Below are 20866 nucleotides of genomic sequence, written 5' to 3'. Positions count from 1 at the left end.
TTTGCTGCATACAGGAAACTCACCTCAGTGACAAAGACAGACTACCTTAGAGTAAAAGGCTGGAAAACAATTTTCCAAGCAAATGGTCCCAAGAAACAAGCTGGAGTAGCCATTCTAAAACCTCCAGCCCAAGAACACAAAGGAAGGGACTCTTGGCTCCACTTGTATAGGTAGTTGAGGGTGGCCTTGTCAGGCAACAGTGGAAGTGGAGGACCTTGGTGCCTGAAAGTTTGGATTCCCTAGTGTTTGGGAATTGCAAGAGCAGGGAGGCAGGAATGGGAGGATGGTGGGAGCACACCATCATTGAAACTCCCAGAATTATATGAATTAGACATGACAGAGGCAGGCCACCAGAAGACTAGATTCCAGAATTCAAACAAACAATTATCTTGATACTAAAATTTGTTTTGAGAGTTGTACATTGGAGAATACACAGCCTTGGTGTATCTACTCATCAAGCAAGCTGAGCAAACCTGCTTGAAACTCTGATATCCTGGAATTCCAGCTTGATGCAGTAAACACACAGTGTCAGAGGCTTATCAATTTACTCTTCCCCCAACCCCTCTTCTAATATCTCAACACCCATAATCAGCTTGAAGAAGTTAATGAAGAGTCGGCACCCCTATTCCCTGGGCTTGGGGACCTGAGGTGGTTAATATTGGGCTGTCTTTCTAGGGAAAAGTAGTGGTTTTAGTGGAACAGGGAGGATTAGCTAGGATTTATTGCATAGCCATAACCTATTGGTAGAAATCTGTGTAATTGTTATTAAGATGAAGTTATAATTTCTTAAATGGTACAAAATTTACTTTGATTTCAAATTTAAGGTTTTCATTGATACGAGCTTCTTATTGATATAAAAGTGAGATGAATATTGTTACTCTCATAGGCATTGTGCCTGTACAACACATTTAGGAATACAAGGCCCAGTTCTTCTTTAAGTTTTTTAACTGATGTGAGATAGTTAGCCTGGGAGTTAAGGGCCTATAGCAAATTCATGGTTCTGAGTTTATTGTTAGGGTGTTTTCTATATTTTATTTAGAAATAGTTGAGAGGAGTTAACAGACAACAGTCCAGATTCAGATTACCTTACATGGATAGTTGGTTTTCAAAATGTCAGAAGTCCACAGAAATGATGTTACAAACATTTCTGTATTAATGTTCATTTTGATTAGAGACCTGTCTGCTCCTGACAGCTTCCTGTATTGGATTCTAAGAGGAAATTGAGCATCTTTGGAGTTACTCCAGTTGTGGTGAGACAGCCACTAGGCAAGAATTGCCTCTTGCCATCTACAGACAAATTACTGTCCAGAAAAGGACACACTTGTAGAATAGTTGACTGATTATATCTGCCAAGACAGAGTAATCAGCCCTTAATAATTCTGCATCACTAGGTCTGTCAGATGATCCTGGGCCAGAAGGCTGAAGATCGGATGCTCCAATGTTTTGTAGTACAGGGACTGTCCAGATGTTCAGTGGTCTCTATAAATTGGCTAAGTTTTAGAAGCTATGCTTTGTGCTTCCCATAATTTCAGTTAACTGAGCCATTCTGGATTTCTGACGGGGTTGAAGACTTATAGTTGCATAGCCAATCCTGGCTATTTACTTTGAGAGAAAAGATTCGAGGGGATGGTTTTCACCTGACATTCATTCTAAACCAAGAAAAAAAGCCAGGTTCAGAACTAAATCTTTTAGTTAGGAGAGATGACAGAGGTTCTGATTAGTCAACAAAATGATGGACCGGGTACTAGGTCTATCTTGTACTTTACTGGTACAAATTGGCATAGTTATGTTCTAATTGTATTTTGAGAGAAAAGTTGTATTTTAACAAGAAGGGTGATATGTAGGAGGAGCTAATGTAGGAAGAGTAAGGAGAGGAGGAAGGGGAGGAGAGGAGGAGGAGAGGAGGAGGAGAGGAGGAGCTAGGAGGCGAGAGAGAGAGGGGAACATGGGATCGGATGTTTGCGTGTCTCCGCCACTCAAAAATAGTTGGTATATCTAGGTTGGATATTGGGTTACACTTCTGATTTTATGGGCATCTTGTTTTTGAGCATTACCAAACTTATAAAGCCTTTGATTAACATTTAATAAATAAATAAATAAAAATTTTAAAATAATAATAGTAGTTAAATATCAAATAAATTCTATTTCTTGTAAATGAAAATGGAAAATAAAATGCTGGAATGGAAAAGAAAATAAAAAATAAAAAACCTCAAAAGGTATAAACTAGTTAGTTTGTGTGTGTGTGTGTGTGTGTGTGTGTGTGTGTGTGTGGTGTACAGACATATATATGTATATATACCTTTAATCATTTATATTTATACATATATATAATTTATTATAAATTAACTTCAGCTATAAATAAATTGAATCTTATCTTAAATTTTGGTTCCATCCCAGATCCTGCACATGTACGTATGAATATACATATTACATGTATGTATGTATATGTATATATATATATACAAATATAATGTATATATTGAAAATCTAAAATGATACTCAATTATTTTATATATAAGTAAAGTTTATACAGACACAAAAAATATTCCAAATTTTGAAATGCAAAGCATCCTTCCAAAAATTTCACAACCTCTTGTTAGTATCGATTTTTATAGAACTTAGCTGATTACCTCAGATCCCTCAAGTGATACCCTCTGAGAACTCCTATACTTGTGTAATGTCTTCAATCTCAACAGCACTCATAACAACTTTTTAGCTTCTCAGTGTTAATTCTTAGAAGTTTGAAAACTTGCAAACATAAGGAACTCTCATCTTACTAGGATTTGCACCCATGAAAAATTTTTGAAGTGAAGAGGAACAAGAAATGTATATCCTGATGGAGGTTATAGCAGTGGCAAGACATGTCCCTAGCAAGCACAAGGCCAAGGACCACATCCCCAGTGCTAGAAAATGAGGATGAGGGGAAAGAGAGGAGAGGAAGGAACAGAAGGGGAGGAGAAGGGAAGAAGAACAGAGCCACATCTAATGTCTTCCTTGTCTCACCTGAAAGACAGGCAAGTTTAACTGGTACTAACATTATGATGATGCAGACTTCTTTGCCAAATTTCCCTTGTAGCATGAAACTTACTTCTGAGCTCAGAATATCTCAGAGCCTTCACCAGCCTGCTCCTAATGCTTCTACAACACTAAACAGGGAAGGTAGAAGAAGCCAGTCACTTCCATTAAGCTGACCCTTCTTCCAGGTTGACAGTTCTTATTCAAGTGATTAAAATCTTAACACAGTCACCACAGAGCTTAGAAACCAAATAAACATTTCTCTTTCCATAACATTTAAAAGCACAATTTACAAAACTTTTCTCCACAACTATGTCCTTGGGTCTCATAAAAACTGAATATGCCATGCAAACGTTTTACAAATACAAAAATGAAAGCAATACAAGTCAAAGGACTTGGCCAATGCCATGCTCCTAGTCAGTAGTGCAGTCATTATCAGTCATGGAAGCTGCAAAGGACAGCCACACCTGCCTCACAGACCAGACCCAGCAAAATGATACACCGTATGCAGAACTATGGATGTAACTATGTCTTTAACTATGAGTCTGAAATCAGACAAATACTTACATATTTAAATCCTGTGTCCAAACAAGTAATGAATGTTAACATTACTATTATTAGGATAAGCATTCCATGTCACTACAAATACTATAATTGCCATTAAACATTAGAATGGTATAATTTTTCCTACCAATTCTCAGCCTACATTTCTTCATCAACACATCTGGATTTGTTCACAGTAAACATATAATCTTGATAAAAGTGCTGCCCCTTACTGTCAAGATTGCACTGCAGGTCTTCATCATGAAGCCACACACGACAGCAAAACAATAAGGCCCCCTAAACTTAGTGTTTAAGTCCTCTGTGGTAATAAAATTTATATATGTGTATGTATATGTATATAACATAATAGATATATAGTAAAAGTGGTAATCGTCACTAATCCAAATAAATTAAGTCCATTAGTTGCTTTACAACTATTACAGAAATACTATTTGACTTATAGAAAATAATTAAGTTACTCAAGATCTTTAAAAACAATCCCAAAATAATTACACAATTCCCTGTTCCATAATTGGGACCTGAAATACTTGGACTCTAACAAGAACTGTTTCTAATTCCTTTCTAAAGCATTTTATGCATATTAATTATCTCAGGAGCAAGAATCCATAGACCCTAAAGATATGTGCTGTTCCTAAGCATTAAATCACACCTATGGGGCTGGGCAGACTGCTAAGTGGTTAAGCACTACTGCCTAGGACTAGAGTTCAGGTCCCAGTACTCCCATGAAGTGCACCCTCAGGCACCTGCATTCTTGCACACACCCATACACAAGCACACACACACACATAGTTAGAAATAATAAATCTTTATAAGCACACACACACACACACCTGAATTGGTGGAGTCTAAGTCTAACTAATGTTAGTGCCTAGGACACATATAAAACAATAGCAGTCAGCTATGTTTTAAAGCTGCTCAGAGAACAAAGTTTTAAGCCTGCCTGACTGTAATTACTTGTAAATGTGATGACCAAACACACCCCTATATGACTGTGTTTCTTCTACCAACCCCAGAAATATCTACTTCTGAAATGAGTCATTACTGGAAGCTTACACATTTAACAGATGACCATTGAATATACTACACCAATAGCTATCTGCTTTTTTTTTTTTTTTTTACATGTTCAAATGACAAATAAGAAGGAACTGAAAGAGGAAGGGCCTTGTCTGATCTTTATCATTTCTGCCTACCAAGTCACAGTCTGTGGTTTATCAACAGTTCTACTTTTAAAATGTCTTAAATGGAGCACCCATTTGATGTGATGATAAAAATCTGCAATCTTTCAGTTTTTTACATTGACATTTTCTAACATATTTCAAAATCCCCACTAGACTTGAGGAGTACAAGACAATTCTATTCTAATTTCACTTTAATAACACAAGATAATTTGCCAAGTAATTCTGAACACCATTCGTATACATACACACCTTCTCAAGGTTTCAACTGAGATAGGCACTTGATTTCAACTGCTGAAAATCTAGTGGACAACACTCAGGATGTCAGTGACCTATATTATTCATAAACTTGTTTGTATTGTTTTTAAATCCTGTAACTTCATTTCCCAAAACTATGTGTTTTTAAAGAAACCAAGTTTGATGAGCAACCAGCAGTAACTCCTCAATCCCAGCTGAGGATGTCCATGTCTTTAGGAGCCCAGAGGCTGGGGATGTGGCTCAGTGTAGGGCTCAACCCCAGCACTGCTACAAAACATACACTAAAATAATAACACTCCTGAGACAGCTCAACAGATGCCCTCCTAGTATTCAACTCATTGTACACACAGAGGAGCCTGTAAGAGCCGGTAGCACCATCAGGGCAGGTTGAACTACACTAGCAGGAAGGAGTACTTGGTGTTTCACTTTAGATCAGTGGTCTTCAACCTTCTTAATGCTGCGACCCTTTAATAGGGTTTCTCATTTTGTAGTGACCTTCAGCCATAAGATTACTTCGTTGCTACTTCCTAACTGTAATTTTGCTGCTGTTATGAATTGTAATATAAATATCTGATATACAGGATATCTGATATGTGACCCCTGTGAAAGGGTCACTCAATCTCCCAAAGGAGTTACACTCCACAGGCTGAGAACCACTACTTAGATGGGTTAACACCAGAAGCAGTCTATCTCCTCAGAATCACTCACAAGAGTCTAAATAGGAAAACTCAAAATCATTTGAGGAAAAGATAATCACCTGGCACCCAACTGATGGCTGGGAAATGTCTAGTGACCACGCCCTCCGTCTCAACACAGCTTCACTGTCCTTAGACTCACAAAACAGAGTATGGAGGGGGTGAGTGACTTCACATGTTACTGCTACATACCACAGCCTTTACTGCATTATGACAATTGGAAAGTGACACACCCCATTCAACAATGCCATCATTTTATCGGTGTCTGACTCTAACTGGCACATGGAAGACTCCCTGAAAGAAATGAGAAGACTAAACATTTGCTTGGCGCTTAGGCACATCTTCCCACAACCTTGCTTATAGGAATAGCATAATATCACCCTGGGACAGTGAGATGGCTCAGTGAGTGTATGTGCTTGCATACTGTCCTCTGACCTTCTTCACATCCATGCCACAGTGTAAGCATGCATGTCCATATGCACTCTAAATGATAAAGAAATGTCATTTTAAAATAAAATAATAATGTAATTGCAGCCAAACTTAAAATTAATTAAGGATTTTCCAAAATGTCTGGCTTTATATACATCACTGTAAAATATCTCACTAGTGTTGAAGATCTGATTTAAGAGAAACCTAAAGGTTACAAGTTTCAGCTCCATCTCACAGATTCAGGTTCGAATCCCAGTCCTACCTCTTGAAGCTGTGCATGCTGGGGAAATGATTTAACCTTTCTTAGCCTCCATGTATCTTCTTGAAAAGAATAGTCTTGATCTGCCAGGCAGTGGTGGCTCACACTTTTAATCCCAGCACTTGGGAGGAAGAGGCAGGCGGATTTCTGAGTTCAAGGCCAGCCTGGTCTATGGGCTACAGAGTGAGTTCCAAGACAGCCAGTGCTACACAGAGAAACCCTGTCTCAAAAAAAAAAAAAAAAAAAAAAAAAAAGTTTCTACCTCCTATAATTATAGTAAAAATAATGTATCTATAATAGACACTTGGTATATTTCCTGACATATTATGAATGCCAAATATTGATTTTATCAGTATTTCTAGAAAACATCTAGTTCGAAGTCTAATCATGCAAATAAAAACATAAGGGTCTTTATGATGCTTCAGCTTTATTTTATTATCTGGGAATGTTCTACATATAACAAAATTTAATGAACTTATACATACATATTCTAAATATACTTCTTACAGCCATTAATTCAAAAATTACTGAACATTAATAAAGCTGGGAGAAAGACAGTAAGACTCAACTGGAATGTTCCTTTATGACAAACCACACACCTATTTTTCATTTTATTTTATGTCATTGTTTGGCTGTGCTGGAGATTAACCCACCTATCGCACACACTAGTCAAGTACTTACCACTGAGCTACATCTCCAGTCCTAGACTGTATCTTTTTAATTAGTCTGAGTTTACAAGGCTTTTTGTAAATTTACAATGTTCCCTTGAGAGCTGTCTATCAGTTGTTCACACCTCACTGTAAATTTACTCATGTCAGTCCTTCAAACAACACCCACCCACCTGATGTGTCATTTGAAGAGTTGGGGGAGCAGCTGGGTAATTTTATAACAAAGTACTTGAGACTGCCGCAGCCCTGGGCAGCAGGTAACTGCCCCACAGCCCCACAAGAAGAGAGAGGCTTACAACTGTTAAAACAACAAAGCAAACTTCCCCTCTAGAAAACTGCAAGTTCCCTGATTCATTCTCCTGTCCTGAGCATTAATATCATCCAGGGCCTCGCCCGCCCGTGCTAGCCAAGAACTTACTGCTGAGCCTCCGAAACAAAAACCTCTCAAAACTCAACCCAGGGCCACTGGAGACAAGTTTTCCACTAAGCCAATGACTGGCTGGCGTATTATACAAATAAGAACTAATACACATTCTTCTATAGATAAAATGAATTGCTATCTGAAATAAATCAACTTATCCTGAATTTGTATACAAATAATGTCCCACTTTACCTGAAACATCAATTCAATCTTACAACACAAGAATCTTAAGTATTTAAGTGTTAAAATGTATACCACAGTAGATAGTCTCTCAGACTCACAAATCAAACACACATATTTACAGGAAAGACAGGAAACAGCATGAAAACATAAGAAAAATCTCCCAGGTACAGACTATTGTCACAAGTATTCTAAGACCTTATCACCTTGAAAACCTAGTAAAAGCATTTCAAGGAAAAGCCTACAATGGTTGCTCGGCACCAGCTGGGCAAGGACCTCAACCCTAGAGCACAGGACAGTGAACACTAGTAGGGGGTCTGGGGCCTCACATCCTAGTGGGGACTTTCAAAATTTAAAGACAAGGAGTCATCTCAGATTACAGTAGCAACAAAACAACTAAAGCAGCTACTAAGAGCAGATCATGGAGTGTGAAATGCAACTGAACCCTCCCCAAGTCACAAGGAGCACATCCAAAATTGGATGCTTATCCTGCACGTCTCACGGGCAGCAAGTCCAGGAAGAAACCATAACATCCCACACAAACATAAAAGAATACTCTTCACTGTTTGCTACTGGGGAAAAAATGGCATACACCATGACTATGGTTCTAAAGAATCACAGTAAATTTTCTTCCCAGTTAGTATCTACAGGGAAATGAAGGAGTTTCATTTTCTTGAGCAATGTAGTAGTAGTATATATTTCCAGTACAGATTGCCCTCATCTGTCCCACTACATCTAGATGGAAAGACACTTGCACAGAACATGTTAATGAACATAAACCAGGTATGCTAAGACAGGTATTCTAAGTACATCCGACTTGCAGAATTTCCAATGATGGTCAGTAACGTCAAATCTCCTAAAGCACTTGAGTGGGCATTCCCCATTAGCACTCTACTTCCTGGGCTGACTGGATTCTTGTGATGTGAGAAGAGGAAGGGAAACATAAGTACTTGATATGAGAAACTTAAGCACAGGGTACATCAAAGTATGTTCATAGAGTGTGTGTGTGTGTGTGTGTGTGTGTGTGTGTGTGTGTGTGTGACTTTGAGATACGGTCTCACTATACAGTAGAATGTGAGAATGCAGGAGATACTGCAATGACCACTTTATAGACATACATATTTCTGTTAGGGTTCAAACCTGGAACATAGTGAAGGCTGGCCTCCAGACTGCCCCTGCATTCCTCAGTCTCTACCGTTACAGGGTCCTCCTGGCTGGTAGACCCTACCCAGACCCTGAACTTTTCAGTAGGTAGGAGGGACTGCTCTTCCCTATATAATGCAACCATCTGGGATACCTGCTCTCTTGGTATCTTCGGGCCTCCTGGCTGCTGGGCTAGTTCCCCTCTCCCCACGTGTCACAGCTCAGTCTGGTCATCACGCCCTGGACTCTCCTACTCTACACTCCAAATATGCTCTCACACATATCTACAACAAATTTACTCCCACCACACCTAGGAGCAGCCATGGGTCCTTTCCTTTTTTTAAGTTTTGTCGCGGCCCGAGCAAAATGTTGAGGCCCTCTCCACTCCGCGCTTGGCAGTCACTGTATCCCGGCCCAAGCTGCCTCTCCAGTTGCCGGGGTCGGGGTTCAGCAAGAGAGAGAGTGAGGGCAGACTCGAAGAATGGAGACCAGACAGAGTGTGATTCAGTCCCGTTTATTCTTCAGTCTCTCTTCCTAGTCCAAGTCCCAAGTCTAGCTGTACTCTCTAAAGAAAAGAGTCTCCCTAAAGAGTATATCTCTCTGCCGTCTGCCTCTGCCCTTTACATGTCTCACTTCTAAGCCATGCCTCTAAGTTACACCTTTAATCATGCCCTTAGGTCTTGTCTCTAAATCTGATTTCTAGGTCACACTCTTAAATCACACACCTTTAATCTCACACACCCAAGGAAAGTCCTGGGTATCCAAAGCAAGATGTTATCAGAGTGTGCTCAGCTGTTGTAGGCTATTGTAATACAAGTCTCATGTCAGGGTATATGGCTCAAGATGGCTGCAAAGCTGATAGCCGCTTTCTGCTAAAAGTCGGCCCCCAACAAAGTTTTTTTTTTTTTTGGTGCTGACACCCAAGAGCAATCATTTTTGTTTCCTTTCATTTCTTTCTTTCTTCCTTCATTCACTAGTGTTCCTGCTACTCTCATGCTAGTTTGCGTTTAAAATTGCTCTACCAGCACAATTGTGTTTAAAACAACTTCTGCAAGCAGCTCTCTGAATTAATGAATCAGCACCTGCTTGTCCAATGGCCAGCACTAACCTACATCCAACCAATACACTTTTTCATTCTGTGTTCACCAAGAATGAACAGATTCTGTGGTGAGCTTTCTCTTTAAAAAAATAACTAAGGTGGCTCATGAAGAATTTACTAGAAGGTAAACAGACACTTAATCAAGCTACCTCTATAGCTATACATGACTATATTAAACTCTTTACGAAAACAGTAAGTCTCAAAATGCTATATCCAGCAAACTATATCATCACACTGTCAAGGAAAAAAAATAGTGAAATGCAGGTTAATAAATGCCTTCTTATACAAGGTATGGGGGGAACTAAAAATTATTCAACTGAAGATTCTGATTTAAGAAAATGAATGCTGTTCAACTACTAACATGAGTTAGAGATTTAAAAAGTAGATACTCAATACCAAGTTGGATGATCTTATCAAAGTAAAATAAGATAAAAACCCTGTAGCTAAGGGACTTGATCCTCAGAGAAATAATCCAGATAATAATACAGGAATAAAATAAGCAAAGTTTGCTAAGGATGTTTGAAATTGCTAATAACTAGAAGTGTTAGATCGAAGGCATTTCATTTGAAGACATAAGCCTTATAAATGAAGAGAGGGGGCCTAATCTCCTTAGTCTATAAAAAGAATTATACAAGGAAAAGTTTAGTAATTGCTTTAAGAGGAATTATAATTAATTTACTAATTTCAGAAAACACACAGTACTGGAGTTTTAAATGATCTATAGTACACATCATTAATACTCTGTGCCCTCACGTTATAAAAACAGGCCACAGCAATGATTAAACTCAGAACATGGAGACACTTCTTTAGGCAAATTTCTTAATTTCCCTGGGCTTTTAATTTCTTCATAAAAATGGCACTTCCTGTCTCATAAGATTTTTGTAAGACTTAAGTGCTAAACATACCTAGTACTTTTTTTTTAATCTACAGACTTGTGCTTGGCGTCAAGTAAACAGTCCGTAAATAATAGCTGCTGCTGTTGCTGCTGCTCCTTACAGTCAGTCAGCATCGAGGGTGTAAGGACACAACACAGAGCGCAGACTCCTGAAGCCGAAAAAGAAGAAGGCATCTTTGACTGAGGAAGCGTTAGTTTTCATTTCTGTGAAATGTCCAGTCTCTTTGGAGAAAGCACTACAAGCAGAGCAGCAGAAGTTTTGTTCTTAGAACTCCAGCAAGGCTGTCTCTGCTCTCTCTACTCTCCTGCCTCTGTGGGAAAGTGGGCAAGCGGCAAAGGCAGTGAGCTTGGAGAGCCACCAAGAACAGCATTAAGATCTAAGCTGTGGCACCGCGCTCTGGAATACAAGCTACTGGACGACTGTCTTGCCAGGAAAGTCTCCATTTAAAAAAAAGAGTCCAAAGGCAGCATGAAGACGTTACCAGAAACAGCTCTGTTAACTGGAGACGGGACAGAGAGCCATCAGCGATCCCTCTCAGAGCAATCGTCAAATCTGTAGGGCCTCCAAATAAAACTAACTTATTTTGCAGTACTCTAAAATGTGTTGTGTTCAGAAATAATAATAAAATGCCTTGAAACAAGTACAAACAGCAATTGACTAGATGAAGAAACGATATGTCAAGCTATACTTCACCAACTAGTAAGTCCAAATGAACCAAAATAGGTAATAACTTATCTCTGGAAACTGGAGAAATGAGTCCCCAACTAAGAGCATTTGCCACTCTTCCAGGACTCAAGTCCTGTCAAGTACCTGGTCAAGTACCCAGGCCAGGTGGCTCACAATCACCTGTAACGCCAGCTCCAGGAGATACCCAACCTTCTTCTGACTTCTATAGGCACCAATATGTGCACACATACATTCACATGAAGAAAAATAAAACTTATTTTTAAATTTTATTTCTAACCATATATATGATGGAAAAAATGAATGTGAATGACATTTTCTATTTGATGAAATAAGCCACCAAAAGAACAAAGTGATGATCTCAACAACCCTTTACAAAGAATACTTCAGCTAGTCTCCTAATATCTACTCCTTGCAAATAATTAGCAGGCTAATCACAATGACCCTGACCACAGTCTGCCATCCCTACAGGGTCAGTGATGTCCTCCTAAGCAATGGTCACAGCCATGGCAACTCTGGCCACTGAGGTTCAACAAGACAGTTTCTGAGGGATTTTAGCAAAGAAAAATTCTGGCTCTAAAGAGTCATAAAAGCCAAAGTTCCCTCCCACTCCACCTGCAGTCATATTCAAAAGAGCAGGCTTCCAAGATCTGCTGATAGTCATCTAGAAACCACAAGATAGCTAAGCCCTCAAATGATAGGACCTGTAACTTCATAAGAGCTCATGACTCATCCAATGGCATTCCTCTTATACAGGCTGTCAAGTGCCTGTAGTCGCAGGGCCATGTGTAAAAGCATCCTAATTTAAATGGCTTAATCTCCAAGTCAATCATAATGATAGAACACACCTCCAAACAGGCCAAAATACAGCCCAAGGTCTTGTTAAAACAGACAAGTATTGACAGTTAAAAAAGAAATATTCTAATACTTTCCAAAGAATTTCCACATATTTCCCTTTATATGTTTACCAATAAAAAAGGTAATTAATAAGAGATTATAGACACAGCAGTCTCTCAATTTGGCAGAAAGTTATATGTCTAGAGTCCACTTAGTTATAAGCACCATGACTTTTTAGGACATAAAAGATTATAGCTTCATAGAACCTAAAATATTCATTATGTTTATATGATTTAAAGCATCAATGAAGAAGGAAAAGGCGATGTTTTGATGTGGTTGAATGTAGCTTTAAAGGAAGTCTTTAAGCCAGGTGTAGCGGCACACCCAATACCAGCACTCAAGAAGCTAAAGTACAAAGATTCCAAGTTTGAGGCCAGCCTGAGCTATAGTAGTGAGATAGTGAGAAACAGTATCAGAAAAAAAGAAAAAAAAAAAGGAAAAAACATTTTAAACCTTTAGAAACTGCGGTCGGTCGAGTAGAAAGCTGGAATGGACTGGGAGCAGAGGCTCCAACTCAGTGGTCCCGACTTTCACAGAATGAGCACACAGTACTAAGTTCAATCTCTAACAATGTCCAAGTTGAGGTAGTCCTGACTATTCTCTGAGCTAGGAAGATGGATCGCTGGGTAAAAACCTTGCCTCCCATATGTTAAGCCCTAAGTTTGGATACCCATAACTCTAGTGAGGTAGTACGCATATGTAATCCCAGCTCCAGGAGGACACAGGAGGTAGAGACAGACAACCTCCCCAAGCCCACCCGGGAACTCAAGGGCAGCTAGCCTGGTGGTATACACAATAGCTGTAAACAACAGAGACCGCATCACAAACAAGGTAGACGGTAAGGGCCAAGACTTGAAATTGTCTTCTGATCTCTACACATGCACTATGGCAAGTGTGTGCTAGCACTCACACACAGGAACAGACACAATCACACACATCACAGACACAAAGAATGGACTGATCAGCTTGAGGAGAAGCTAAAATTGTTTATCTTGTCCATTTATGATATGTTCAACTTCACCAGACCATATAAACTGCTAAAATACAAATGAAGATGTCTCTGGAAAGCACTGACTTTACAGCAGCCACGAGGCGAGATGGCAATAAAAGAAGTTAGTAACAGCTGTACACTGGAATAACCAGTCATAAAAAGCAGGAGGAGCGAAGGGAGGAAGCAGGAACAAAACCACGGAGCCCTTACACGGAGGTCGAGGATTCCTTAACACATGAGCAAACCAGTTGTTATATGAAGCAGTTTCATACTTTCATAAGACCGCTTTGTGACCTGGAGAACACACACTTACAATGAGAAAGCGCCCATCATTCCCAAAAGAACCATTCCTGTTGGATAACAGGTGAGCACTGCTCCATACTCCTGAGGTTAATAGCATGGTAGTTCTTTTAAGGCTAACTCAAACCATAAATACACTATAAATTTAAGTAGGGTTTGAAACACTAATACACACGTGTACAGAGGATATAGCTGTGCTTGGGGAGAACACATGTGAACAAACTCTCCCACGCAGAGGACAACGAAGATATTTCTCTAATTGGAAGAGGCTCCTTAGAACCTTAGGCGTCCTTGCTAGCTGGCAAACCTGATCAGAGCTGCAGTTCCAGCAGACCAGAAATGAAGCACACGGACATTCTGGAGCCAAGAATGTGTGTGATTTCCTACCTAAAATTAGCCAAGCCTATTTCACCACAGCTGGGTTGGGCTGGGCTCCTCTATTTTAAGGTATGCAGAGCCAAATTACTTAAGAGTATGTAATTGCTGACTAGTCTCACGACTAAAGAGTTTCAGAAACTTTCCTCCCAGGTTTCAGGATGGCTAACTGATTTCCACAAAACTCCACACTTAATGGCCTTGCCATTCAGAGCTAAGTATCTTGCTAATGAACCATGTGCTATAAACAGCCATGAAGACATACCATGCACAAAATAAGCGAAAGGAGATGCCTTCGACTTTGATATGCCAGTCCCAAACACAGAGACACTATAGCAAGTGATGAAAACTAGACAAAAGTCACAATACTTTTAAAAGTAACTATTGGCTTTTCCATAAAATTGTATAGGTCTGACCATGAAAACCTCCCAAGTTATGCCACCCATGTTTACCTCCCCAAGTGCTGTGCAACTGGAATAAACCCGACCAAAGGGGATACTCAGTCTACATACTGCACTCCAGAAACAGCAGAAGGGACTGGTGAAGGTCCCTTTGGTACTAGCAGGAGAATTTGCGTTATCTTCTGTTTAATGGTGCTGACGTTTCAAATACAGATGAAAGGGAATGAAAAGGCATGCCTTCTCACCATGAACAAGGGCAGTTTTGTCAACAGGGAATAAAACTGAGCTGTAAGTTGAAATCCAAGTTGCACAGATAACATCCGTGATTTCTACAACCCCAAAGCAAAGACCTAGCATCTATTTTATTACTAGCAATTTGAGATACTGGACTAGACATCTGGCACTATCAGGTTCCTGATACTATCGTGCTCTAGCAGAACGAAGTATTAACACTTGTTTTGACACACCCGATTACATTAGGAGTAAAGGAACACACATACCTTCATTCTCAGAGGCATGGCACTTCACTTTCAATACCAAGTCAAAAGTTCTTTCTGGATTTTCCCTAAAATAAAAAGAATCTTATTATATTTACTTTGCACAGAAAATAGCCATTATCTATAAAGCTTCTATACAAGGATGTTTCCATATGTGTAGGGGTTTTTGTAGTGCTAAAGATTGAACCCAGAGCCTGTTTGTGCTAAAAACTCCACCCCTATAATTTACTGACTTTGTTTGTTTGTTTGTTATTCAGGACAGGGTTTCTCTGTGTAGCCTTTGTTGTCCTGAAACTCACTCTGTAGACCAGGCTGGCCTCAAACTCAGAGATCTGCCTGCCTCTGCCTCCCGGGTGTACCACCACCTTGAAATCTAATCCTGTTCCTGCCTCAGCATACTCTGTGATACTCCCTGACTAGGTAGCGGAAATATAAACAAGAATGTTTTATCAGTTTGATAAGAGTTAATAGCTCAGACTTTGGAGTTCTGAATCAGGGGGCAAAGTGTGTCAGATGTAAGAATGCTTTCTCACCTATAAGGCACCCTGCCCACCTCACAGAGTAACAGCAAATCAATATGGGAAAGAAGGTTGTAGAGGAGTATGTTCACCCGATTGAATCATAACTAAAAACACCAGTATACCCTTAAGCATCTTCTCACGATGTCACAGATCTAACACAGGCTGTCCTGCTTTCTCCAAAGAACTTGCCATAACACAGAGGATGAAAACTTGACTCCTGCTGCATTCCAGACTCACAGAAAAGTGCTCCATAGTTAGCATAGTTTGCGAAGGCCTTCCTAAGACGTTCTTTATTGCACTCAAGCATGTTCAAAGTAGAGAATTGGTCACACACTCCAAAGTAACAAAACCTAACAAAAATTATTTTCTTTATACCAATTATTTTTAAGGAATTTGGCTATTTGGCCTACTCATTAAATCCCCCACAGAGAACAGAAAGTTTGTTTCACTTCCTTTAGAAGTACTGGTTTTGGGTTATTTTTTTTTTTCCTAATTTCTTATACTACATGCTTAATTTATTTATTTGCTACATTTCAAAAGGCAGACTGAAATATACTGAGATGCTTAAAGCAAACAAAAATTTGGTACTGTAATGTTTCTTTCCATCAGAAGGTATAAGATTAAGTCTGGGGATGTAGCTCACCAGTACACAGGTATCTGCCCTAGAGTGCTTGAAGCTTTGGGTTTGACCATAATGGGAGGGAGAGGCAGAGGGAACTGTTAAAGGAAAAGACATCACAATGCAAAAAGTGATGATGTATATTTCAATTACTTCTGTTAAGACTAGTGCCTTTGCATACTGGCTTTTTTAATACATACTTTCTTTAAGAGATTAATGCTACCTCTCACTACTAAACAAACATTGATTTTAAATATTTGCGTATATATGTTACATGTAATATAATATAGTATATTACATGACATTTTTTAGAACTGGGAAGAAAGACAAGCCATACAAATTAATTTATAAATATCCACTTCTCCGCTTCCTCACCCCACCCGCTATTAACTTATTTCATGAGCATAAAATGGGCTCCAACAATCTTTTTTTTCTTAGTTCCCTCATAGCAATTAATTGTCCAAAGAGTAAGTTTTTTTTTAAGTCATCCTGCCCTCTATGGTGTCAAACATTAAAGGAAATATTCAAAAATGTGTGACATTTCTATTTTCGTAAGATAGTTAAGATGTGTCTGAGGTAGATAAAATATATAGGGGTTCGATTTATACTTCTCTGCAATCTACAGGGCCTTTCACCGTGGCTCTAATACACTGAGAGGTAGAACAGAAAGGGAGGGGGCGGTCAAAGAAGACGAGATTTCTTCCCAAAGTAAAGTTTCTAGAGGAAAAAAAGCAGCAAATGCCCATCTCTAAGACACCTCCAAGCAGAGCCGCCACCGTTATTCAAAGTGCTTTTTACCTACTCCCTATAAGTAAAATGGCCAATGGTGAAAAGCCACCTTAGGGCTCATACCACTCTGCTAGCCGCACACACACAGCGGCTGCATAAACAAACACCGCTTTCATTTTAAACGAAGGGAAAAGAGTCAGAAAGCAACTCGGACCACCCTGGAAAATCACCCTAAAGGGAGCAACGGCGATCCTAACGCCGCCGGGAGAGCGGTTCCCTAACCACCGCTCACAGAGCCGCCCTCCCGCCTGCCCGTCCGCCCGCCCGCCGCGGCGCACTGCCGACCGGGCCCGGGGAAGCCGGGTCACCGGGCGGGCAGGCTTTGCGGCCTAGCGCCGACCGCCGCGCAGCGGGCCGTACCGGGCAGGCCGCACCCGGGGCCGCGGAGGCCTGGCCCCGCCGCCGCTCACCTGGTCCTGCGGTCCATGGTCACATGTCGCTGCGGGGCCGCCGTCGCCCCGCGCCCGCACGCCCGCACGCCGTCCGGGACGCGCTGCTCAGAGCCGCGGCCGGCCCACGGCGCCCTCCGCGGCCTCGCGGGGACAGCACCGCGGCGACGCCGCCCCAGCCCCAGCTCCAGCCCCCGCCCCCGCCTCTCGGTTCCCGCGACCCGGCCGGCGGCGGCTCCGCCACCTTCCGCGAACCAGGAAGTCGCCGGGAGGGGGAGGGGGCGCACGGGGACGCGCCCTGCGGCTGCACCTGGCCGCGCGGACCTCGGGCAGGACCTGCCCTCCTGCTGTCCTGGGCACCGGCTCCTGCTGTCCCCGTCCTGGGAAAGCACTTCTGCCCCGGGGTTCCCACATCACGACTCCCATTCATTGCAAATTGGGAGCTCAAGAAGTGGATGCTCCGGCCTCCGCCCCACTCCTGCCCCTGGCTTGGGTAGTGCTCTCTGAAACCCAGAGCCGCCCCCTCCTGATTCAGGAATGTTCAGACTTATGCACCTGCTAAACGGCTCTGCCAAACAGCTCAAGGATAGGCTCCAGTTGTCTGCACATATGGAAAACACATTCCTGCCGCAGACACTGACGCACAGCCAGGGACTTAACTTTTAAACACACAGTGGCAGCCCCCCTAGAATGTCGTTCAAACGGGCAGCTGAGAGGGCACCAAGAAGGATGGAGGCGGTGGAACCTGATTTCCAGAACTCCGGAGCATGCCAGCATACATTTCTGTAAGCAGTGATAAACACTGGCTCGGTATTTTCAACACCTGAGCTACGGGTACCTTAATCCAGAGCAAGAGTCTGGATCTGAGATAAGGAAGCCGTGGGCAGTGGCCAAGTTGGAATCTAATCAAGCTCGGCTGTTCCTGATTCTTACTGTGGCTTCTGATGGCCTTGTCTGCTGCTGTCTCAAATTCGAGATCTATTAAGAAGACATTTAGAAAGATTTATGGTAGACATTCAAAACATTGTCCAGGACTGTAGAGTCACACAGACTCCCTAGGGACTGGGGAAGGCTTTCTCCCAGCTAGCATTCAGCCTTGACAAGTTGACAAGGCCAGAGTGACTGTCATGTGTAGTAAGGGGTACTTCAGACTGTATCCACACAGAAAGGATGAGAATGAGGAAACCAAAGTGGTATGAATGTGGTATGAGTCACGACACATAAAAGTCAGACAAGGAGCCTTGGAAAATAAAGACTAGATCTGATCGTAAACTTTCCTGTCCAAAATGGTGTTGCCCCATCAACATAGCAAGACATAATCTACAGTCACAAACCTCTTATTTAAAAAATGAGCTCCCAATGTAATTTAAAAACAAAGCAAAAAGGGGCAATATCAGTGTATACTGTGTTGTCTCAGCTTGACTTGGTGTGGGATGTTTAACTTCAGTTTTTCGCTACCTACATTTGTAAAATGGGAATTATGACTTGCCTATCACATGAGGACTGTGTTGTTCAAGTTTAAAAGTGCTACGCCTCTTGTGAGACATTTGGAGCAATCAATGAATTTCAGTTTCACAATTAGGCTGACTATACTATGTTTACATGGTTTCCCCATATAAAGTTTTTTGCTGCCTAACTAACAAGTTAGCTTACTCCAAAGACTTGAAATAAATTCTGTAACTAAAAAACACTTCTGCCCCAAGTGTCACTGAAATGTGTGAGCTTCTCCTTTCATTATAATTAATTCTTCTCCAAAGAAAATGATCCTGTCAGCCGGGCGGTGGTGGCGCACGCCTTTAATCCCAGCACTTGGGAGGCAGAGGCAGGTGGATTTCTGAGTTCGAGGCCAGCCTGGTCTACAAAGTGAGTTCCAGGACAGCCAGGACTACACAGAGAAACCCTGTCTCGAAAAACCAAAAAAAAAAAAAAAAAAAGAAAGAAAGAAAGAAAGAAAATGATCCTGTCTAGGGTGACTGTGCCATGAATTCTTAGTCTGGGGTGAGAAAACAGTAACAAATGTTTTCACCATCCATTGTTGGGGTTATGTAAAGTGACAGTTACTTTGTGACGTTAACACTGTTACTTATTCAAGCCATACTAAGTATGAAAACAAAATGCCACATATTTTTACTATATTTTTACTCCATATCATTCACATTTGAGGCCAACTACAGTAGTTTGATATTATTGAGCTTAATAAATAAACACGGACAGATATGGTTTAAATACATAGTTTATCAAAAATTACTGGAGAAAGAAGTTAGAATAAACCTGTCATGGTGGTATGTTTATTGAAACCAATGATATAAGTTTGGCAATGTTTGCTTCATATAAAATAACATTACTAATAGAGAAGTTTATTGAAGGCAAATTTTCAAATTGGTTAATATGTTCTCCCAAGATCATATTTTAGCAATAATATTTTCTACTTGGCAATAACACTTTTAGAACCATAGTGACTCAAGAACAAGGTATTATAATAGTATTGGCAAGAGCTCATAATGGGACCAGACTATATATCAGTGGTAGAGCAGTTACCTACCATCTACAAGGTTCTGGTTTGATCCCTAGCATAGGAAGAAGAGAAAAAAGAAAAACATATTCTTCAGTTCATGAGTGTGATAGTCTAAGAATATGATCTTGATGGTGAACATGGTGATGTCTATTACTAAGTTGGTTTCGGCCTTGACGCGATTCAATAATGGGAGAGATGAATTAAGATACCCTAACATGTCCATAGTACTATTTATTTCAACTTCCACTTCTGTCATTTTTTGCTTTATATAGTTTGTGATTATATTATAATAGATATTCCAATTTATGAGCACTGAGCCTACCTAGTAAATCAAACCACTTCTCATATGTTATGACTTTCTTCCCTTCAGTGCATGGTTTTGGCTGTTGTTTGGGGTTTTGTTTGTTTGTTTTTTGGTTGATTGGTTGGGCTTTGTTTTGTTCTGTTTGGTTAATAGTGTTTTCCTGGTATTAGCATAGCTCTTTTGATCTTTTTCATAGAAACTTTCTAAACCATTATATTTGAGCTTTTTCTTCAATACCTGATTGTGCCCATTTTCCTCAAGCTACACTCAAATGGCCTCTGGCTGACGCTATTACCTACTGATGATGTGGAAGAATCCACGTCTGGTTTGTCTTGTGAGCCAGCTCCTCTGTTTCTCCAAGTATGGATAACCACAGAGATAAGCACTTACTGTGCCTTCAAAGTGAAATGTTACTAGTTTTCAGGAGTACTCCTTCCCAGTACCTTCCCTCTGGGAAGAAGAAAGAAGCAAACAGGACTCTCAAAAGTATTTAGAAAATAATCCTATCACTAATGCTTTAGGTATAATACAGTTCAAGTATCTTGGCTCTTAGAATAAGTATCAATTATATCTGCTGATAAATTGTATTTATTCCTGCCATTTAATGTGCTTCCCACTAATTTTTTTTTTCTTTTCTATGTTCCTTGCCGGTTTTTTTTAATTAACATTTTTCATGTATTCATTTCTGGCCTCCTTCTGCTCTAACCTAAAGCTGGGAAGTAATGGACTCTCTATTTATTAGCTAGCCACATGCTGGTGGTAGGCCTCATCAGTTTATATCA

The 20866-nt window shown here is 40.6% G+C and overlaps 1 protein-coding gene across 3 annotated transcripts in view; it reads right to left on the bottom strand.

Annotated features, from left to right (window-relative positions):
* Dennd1b (DENN domain containing 1B) overlaps window positions 1–17455 on the bottom strand; it is a 191756-nt gene extending 174301 nt beyond the window's left edge. The window contains exons 1-2 of one of the 3 annotated variants that reach the window (XM_034513152.2): window positions 17287–17455; window positions 14951–15015 (exon numbers count right to left, since the gene is read on the bottom strand). In XM_034513152.2, the coding sequence (XP_034369043.1) occupies window positions 14951–15015; window positions 17287–17303 (82 nt within the window). In that variant the 5' untranslated portion in view covers window positions 17304–17455. The remainder of the gene's footprint in view (window positions 1–14950; window positions 15016–17286) is intronic. The other 2 variants (XM_034513153.2, XM_076941283.1) reach the window with 2 other exon arrangements.
* Between the last annotated feature and the right edge of the window lie 3411 nt (window positions 17456–20866).

Source organism: Arvicanthis niloticus, chromosome 10 (genome assembly GCF_011762505.2).
Source record: "Arvicanthis niloticus isolate mArvNil1 chromosome 10, mArvNil1.pat.X, whole genome shotgun sequence".
Lineage (NCBI taxonomy): Eukaryota > Metazoa > Chordata > Mammalia > Rodentia > Muridae > Arvicanthis > Arvicanthis niloticus.
Note: the sequence above shows the minus strand (reverse complement) of the source record. Positions and strands in the feature narration are given on the sequence as shown.